Raw genomic sequence first — 6,996 nt, 5'->3', positions numbered from 1 at the left:
CTTGTAAATTCAATTTATAATTAAATAAATAACGGTCAAGTAAATCAGAAGACAATATGAAATTAAAAAAAAAAAAAAAACTCAATCACAAAATAGTTAAGATAAAATAAAAAGAGAAGAAAACACTTGACGGTCGTACTAATACCATTTTCTAACGAAGAAATTTTCTGACTCATTCAACCAAAATACACATAATAAAGCTTTGTAATAATGAATAAATTATATATATACACATTAAGATTATGATTATTTATCCATCCACATTATATGTATGTTAACTATATAATAATTGTTATCTTTAAATTCGTATTATATCTGACTTTATGTTTAATTGATGTTTAAATCTTGAATTTCACTAATGAAGAGCGAGAAAATAGTTCTTTAAACAATAAAATAATTCTATAATCATTGATTAAAAAATATGATAAACTTATTGATTTAAAGAGAATGTGAGGGAATTATGCAAAAAGAAAAAGAATGTGAAATAAAAGCATTTCAGTCCACAATAATCCATTTTCCCACGCTGACTCACGTCATTCCATTTTATTATAATTATAAATTAATATTACACTCAGCCTCCATTCCAATTAGACTCTATTTTTCCATTTTCTCTCTCTCTTTCTCTGCACCTTCTTCTTCTCCTTCACTTCCTCTGGATTTTGGTTCCGTCGTTTCGGTTATCTTGCATCGTAATCGAGGGGAAAACTGTGTCGTTTCAGCAATGGACGTGAAAGCTGCACGTGGGTTACAACTTTCAGCGGTTGTTCAGCATGAAAAGATTGGGAGAAGACCCAGAGCTGGTCGTTTGGGTATGTCTCCAGAACCGCAGAGGATTCGGCTTTTTGTTTCCACCAGGTTGTCTTCAACCGTGACACGCCGCAGAACAACCTCTCTGGAGGTTTCTTCTTCTTACGACAACGTTTCAGGTTGCCTATTAAACCGATCACCTCTTCATGATTTTTCCTTTTTAATTCTATTGGATTGCGCTATTGCTGCATTCCACTCGCTTTTGTTCTTGAATTGAAGGGTTGTTTCTCTCTCTCTTAAAAAATTGCTGAAAGGAATGTTGAAAAGAAGGATTAGTAATTGCGTAAAGAAGCTACAACGAAGAAATGAACCGTACTTGTAAATTGTTAATGGATTGGAAACAACGATCTGTTCTTGTGCGGAATATTCTGAATCTGCCTCCGGAGTACATTCCCATCAGTTTTTGAGTTTAATTTGATTTTGAGGGGGGATGGTGAGAGAGATATCGTGATAAATAATTTATGTGAAATTTTCGTCTTTCACCTTGCTGAATATTGTGTGGCATCCATGTAATTTGCCTTCACCTGGTGGGATATGCTTTTTTTTTGTTATTGTTTGAGAAAAGTACTGACACTATCAACTTATTAGAAAAATTTTAGAGACGATTTTAAAATAACTACTACAGAAGTGATTTTTAATTTTATGTCAATCTATGATTATGCAATAGCGCAAACGACTTTTAGATCGAAAGTACGTTCTGATTAAATTCTAGAGGTTCTGTGCATCCATTCTTTTTCTTGTTCCAATTATGTACATAAACATAGATTAAGGTTTTGTTTTTGTTTTTCCAGCAATATCTATATTGAAAAAAGTTATGTGATTATGAAAAGATAATACTAGCATTCCCAGGTCCAGTTTTGAGCTAGCTTTTATTATCTGCTTATTGAATTACATTTCCGTTTCTATTGTTTGGTTGAATAAAGTATTAAATCACATCTTCTTAGATGCAGAGGGTGTTTGGATACAAAGCTAGAAGGGCTTTTGAGAGTTTCTCTACTGCAAATAACTCAATGTTTCCAATGGAGAATATCTTAAAATCACTTCTAGCTTGTATCCAGATAGAGGTAGTATATAATATGCCTACATTGGATCTTGTTTGTTTCTGAATAAAACAAGTGCTATTTGTTTTAATTATTTACATCTTATGTCGTCATGTTGTTCTCTTAGCTTCAATATTGGAATCTGGACATGTTCGTTCTCCTCTTGACGAAGAATTGATTCTAAAGGTAAAAGCATAATGCATTGACGCTTTTTATCATGTTTAGTTCATTGAGAAAATTCAGTCTGGTTAATAGCTAGGAAAAACATCATAAATTAGTATTAAGTCAATTTGTTGCATCTTTGAGTATCTATTTGCTGACTCGAATCAATAAAATTGCAGAATAGATCGCAAGAGATCCAACCATATTTAAATGGACGCTGTATATATCTTGTTGGTTAGTGTCTTTCTTCACTTCTTGTGCTTTACATGGTGTGTTTATTTTGTCATTAAACTTGCTTTGAATTTGACAAGCAGGAATGATGGGCTCTGGGAAAACCACTGTGGGGAAGATAATGTCGCAAGTACTTGGTTATTCATTTTGTGACAGGTTAGTGTGTTAATTCTTCATCTTTTCTCCGTGGAGAGACAATGCGTTTAATAACAAGTAAATCTTGTGTAATTGAATATCAATGGGCCAATAGAGTTCAGGAAGAATGATCTTTTGTATGTATAGCAGCTCTGTTATTTTTATTTCATTATATTTCAGTATACGAGATTCAATATTCAATTAATATCTGAGGGAACTTAGAACATGTAAAAGATGTATATACGTTTGATTGAATTCAATAGATGAAAACAGGGTGGGTCATGGTTGAGCTGGGGAGTATGGTTTACTCTGGTGTACAATGTTTCTGTTCAGATCCTTATACTGCAATGTACATGTTCTTTCACAATACAATTACTCTGTTTCATGACCACATCAGAGGTTTTGCCAAATATTTTCTCTATTTCTTGTGCTTATGGGTTTTTAATTTGTAGCGATACACTGGTGGAGGAGGAGGTTGGAGGAAACTCTGTAGCTGATATTTTCAAGCACCATGGTGAGCCTTTCTTTCGTAATAAGGAGGTCAGTTTGAAAACACCACTTTTCACTTGTCATTCTTCAGTGTCCAGACTTCAGAGAGTTTGTTAGTTGTTTTAACTTTTAGATTTTCCTATTTCTTTAATCTCATCGAGCATCTTCATGATCTCGTATCTTCATATTATAAGCTTGCGTTGGTGTTTAACAGTTTTAATTGGGTAATAGAAAATAGGCTTACATATGTTTTTAGTCCTTGAACAATAAAAATATGGCTTTTCATTTTGTTCCCTATTCTTTTTCTTTTATAATTCTTACATTTAGCAATGTGTTTGTAGTCCTTCATTAGAGACTAAAAGCACTTAATTTTAATCCAATAGATATCAGATCTTGTGGAAGGGGTTAGTCATTCGCAAAGCAGAGAATCACTGTTCAAGTCCCTACTAAAAGAAGGGGCCCACATTTAGTATATGACCATCTTGAAAAAAATCTTAGTTGAACAGGGATTCTCATGATCGCCTTTATATTGAAGTAATTATTATCAAGGTTTTCGATGGTGAGATAGCTCACTTATTGTTGCATGCCACTTCTGTGTGCCACTAGTGAGCTATACCCTGTTCTACTTTAACCTGTCCCGGGACAACTCTGCTGCCTTATTCTGAAAATATGGAAGTGTTCTGATTTTGTATAGCTTTCTCCCCTCCTTCCAGTAGCTTTCTTCTCTATTTTCCACCTTTTTCCCATTTGCCTTTTCTATCCTGTTAAGCTATTCTGGCAACATTGTTCAGTGATATGTAACAGCTGGTCTCAGCCTCCAGTTGAGTCAATTTTCGTCTGAGTAAATCTCCACCTGTCACCTCAAACAAAACTCCACCATCCCCCATCTGTGATTTGTAGTTTGGTCATGTGTTTGGTTTATTTCATCTTGCACTTCAGTTGATTGGATGTGTTTTTAGTTCACGATGAACTTGGATATGTTCCAAGGGCTTGCTGTGTTGTCTTTCCAGCAATTCTCACTTCTCCATCTCCTGCAGCTCCGTGTTGCCATTTCAACTATGCTTAGTGGAATATTTTTCTTTCACTTAAGGAAAAAAATTGTAACAAGCTTAAAGCTTAGAAAGCATTAGCACGAGGAGCAGATTTGAATTATGTGTTGCTCACGTAGTCCATGTTAAAATGCATTTAGTATTAGTAGACATTAACGTTTAGGAAATTGCACTCGCTTAGTCTTAGGGGTGTTTGGTATATACGAGAATAGTTTCTAGTTTTATGGCAATCAGAAGTTGGGTTGGGAATGCTTGTTTCGTATGTTTGATTTGTTTTAAAAAAGTAGCCTTTTCTGGAAACCGTGTTTCCTGGGAATGCTTTTTGGCTAAGTCCCCCACAAAATCGTTTTCATGGGAGGTGGGTGGGATAACTTTCCTTAGCTAAAAGTTCTTTTACTATGGTAAAAATTCCTTGTTCATATTAAATCATTTAATGTGGTATATAATTAAGGTTTCTGGTAAAAATATCATCTTACTCTTTAATCCCGAAAAACCCCCATAAATATTTCCAAGAATATTTGTGACGAAGTAAATATATTTTAGTTATTCTTAGGAATCATGATTCTTAGAAATCACGATTCTGAGTATGATAAAGCTTCTGTTGTACGTACCACAGAATGTCCATAGATGGATGTTTTGACTTTTGCATAATCGAAGTACTAAACAAGAAAGCTTTTTTGTCCAGATCTTTCTCTCTACAATGTCCTGTCTATAGTTCTCTCTTCCACCCTCTCTAAATTCCATGGACACTTTGCTATCATGAATTGTTCTAGATTATTATCGAGGTCCTGTTATTTCATTTGCCGTTTCCTTTCCTTGCTTTACCATTTCAGACTGAGGTATTGCGGAAGCTTTCCCTGATGCGTCAACTTGTTATTTCTACTGGTGGAGGTGCTGTTATAAGGCCCATTAATTGGTATAAGAATTAACTCACTACTGAGAAAAGTTTAAACTTTACTCTTTCCAATTAAATCTTTTCTCATGTATATATGGACTTGCATGTGAATGGCTTTCCAGGAAATATATGCACAAGGGGGTTAGTGTTTGGTTGGACGTACCAGTGGAAGCCTTGGCACGGAGAATTGCCGCTGTAGGAACTAATTCTCGCCCCCTTCTACACTATGAAGCAGGGGATCCTTATTCACGGGTAGTTATTAATGTTCCATAGTATGACTTTATTTTATTTTTTTCGAAACACAGCATATTAATTTAGGTATTAAAGCTTGCAAGCTGGACCAACTTTTCATCGTAGGAATTTGTATTGAAATTTTTTGCCTCCAAATAATTTTTCCCTTTGGAATTCAAATGCAGGCCTTTATGCGATTGTCTGCTATTTTTGAAGAGAGAGGCGAGTCTTACGCCAACGCCAATGCCAGGGTCTCGTTAAAAAGTTTGTCACTTAATCTTTCTCGTATGTTTTGAAATACTAAATGTGGAATTGTCCACAATATCTGGGAAAGAATAAACATGCTTTGTATTTATTGTTTTGTGTATGCTTCTTAGATGATAACATTTAACAGCAATATTTGATGTTCTGTTTGTACCAGGTATAGCAATAAAACTCGGAAAAAGAGATGTGTCGGAATTGTCTCCAACTGATATTGCAATTGAGGTCTTGAGCAATTTCTATCTGTATTTTCTTGGCTCCAGGCAAACTGAAAAATTCCTGGGAGCTATAGTTAAATCTGAATTTTGCATTTTAATGCTTATCTACTGTTATCCGTTTGTATCTTGCAGGCACTGGATCAAATTGACAACTTTTTGAAGGGTGAAGGTGACAGTTATGCAGAATGCTAATGCCAGCTTTGCTCACAAACTTCATTCGATTGTTCATATTTTTGTTCTATGCAATTTACGATTGCAATTAAGGTCAAGTCGTTGACCTTAATCTACATGTTGTGCAGTATCTCTTTGGTAAAAAAAGAAGTAATACATCATGGCACTTGTTTAAGCGTAATTTGTGTCAGCAAGTTAGCATGATATGATTGTCAATAGCAACGGTATTTAATTTATGTTTCCTTTATTGTTGATGTATATGTATATATTTACTGGAAAACAAAGTACTGTAATGCGAGTTGAGTTGATCAATATATGTATGTCCTCCTCGAACGAGGTTTTTGTACGTAGTAAAGCTGCACTCACATACTTTTATCTTACATACATCTCCCATGCGAGCATTTGGCGTTGTCGTGTTTTATGGTTGTTCTTGTGCGAAAGAAATCTAAAACACTCGCCAGTTATCTTTCAATTCTAAAAAATGTATTTCTTATTCTTGCGGTCATTGCACGCTCGAAATTGTAAGCAGCTATATTTCACTTAAGTATTAAATTGCATCAGATGAATAATTTGTGCTGTTATTTAAAATCATTACGTTAATATCGTGTTAAAAAGAAGTTTAGAATATCTCCTGTCGAAATAAAATTCCATAATTTCCAAGATCAAACCTCGGTTATGTGGTTCTGATCCTAATTTGGGTAATCATATAGGCGGCTGGTCGATTTTTCTTTTATTTTAGGAGTAAGCAAAGTTAAGAATCTTCAGACATTAAAGACACGTGATACACACTTAACACTCTTTTAATTGTGTGATGTAGAGGTATAAACTGAGTACAAATTGAGTTCCTAGTATGCTGCAAAATCAAATATATGCTTATCTTACCTTATCATTCATGAGATACAACATTCTACCGGCATCATTTGACCGGCCTCTTAGGGTAATAAGGTTTTATTCAAAGTAGGTTATTAGAATCCTTTGATATTTAACTGAAACTCGATAATACTAATGATAATGTAGTTATTTAGAATTAGGTGAGCTCATTTGGACATATATCTTGTACAGACACAATTATGCTGTAAAATAAGATCTTGATCGAATGCCAGGGTATCTCTTCATACGAAAATCTTGAAATGCACATATTTAATAGTTTATTTATCAAAGTTATTGCATTGTAGTCATCAAAGTTGAGATGGCTGAGTTGGTCTAAGGCGCCAGATTAAGGTTCTGGTCCGAAAGGGCGTGGGTTCAAATCCCACTCTCAACATAAAATATATATTCTCTTTTATCTGTTACTTTCCTACCAACTA

At 34.5% G+C, this 6,996-nt stretch overlaps 1 protein-coding gene and 1 non-coding gene across 2 annotated transcripts; both read left to right on the top strand.

Moving 5' to 3' along the window:
* The first annotated feature begins 577 nt into the window (after nt 1-577).
* LOC108323800 (shikimate kinase 1, chloroplastic) lies at nt 578-6,035 on the top strand. The gene is made up of 10 exons (XM_017556551.2): nt 578-926; nt 1,975-2,033; nt 2,189-2,243; nt 2,324-2,396; nt 2,828-2,915; nt 4,747-4,829; nt 4,931-5,060; nt 5,225-5,303; nt 5,461-5,525; nt 5,651-6,035. Exons 1-10 carry the CDS (start codon nt 722-724, stop codon nt 5,708-5,710), a joined length of 897 nt encoding a protein of 298 aa, XP_017412040.1. The 5' UTR covers nt 578-721; the 3' UTR covers nt 5,711-6,035.
* An 837-nt stretch (nt 6,036-6,872) lies between these two features.
* Nucleotides 6,873-6,953, top strand: TRNAL-AAG (transfer RNA leucine (anticodon AAG)). Its single transcript has one exon. It is a non-coding gene; the product is annotated as a tRNA-Leu (tRNA).
* The last annotated feature ends 43 nt before the right edge of the window (nt 6,954-6,996 follow it).

Source organism: Vigna angularis, chromosome 1 (genome assembly GCF_016808095.1).
Source record: "Vigna angularis cultivar LongXiaoDou No.4 chromosome 1, ASM1680809v1, whole genome shotgun sequence".
Taxonomy (NCBI): domain Eukaryota; kingdom Viridiplantae; phylum Streptophyta; class Magnoliopsida; order Fabales; family Fabaceae; genus Vigna; species Vigna angularis.
The sequence above is the reverse complement of the archived record's forward strand: the minus strand, read 5'-3'. Positions and strand labels throughout refer to the sequence as shown.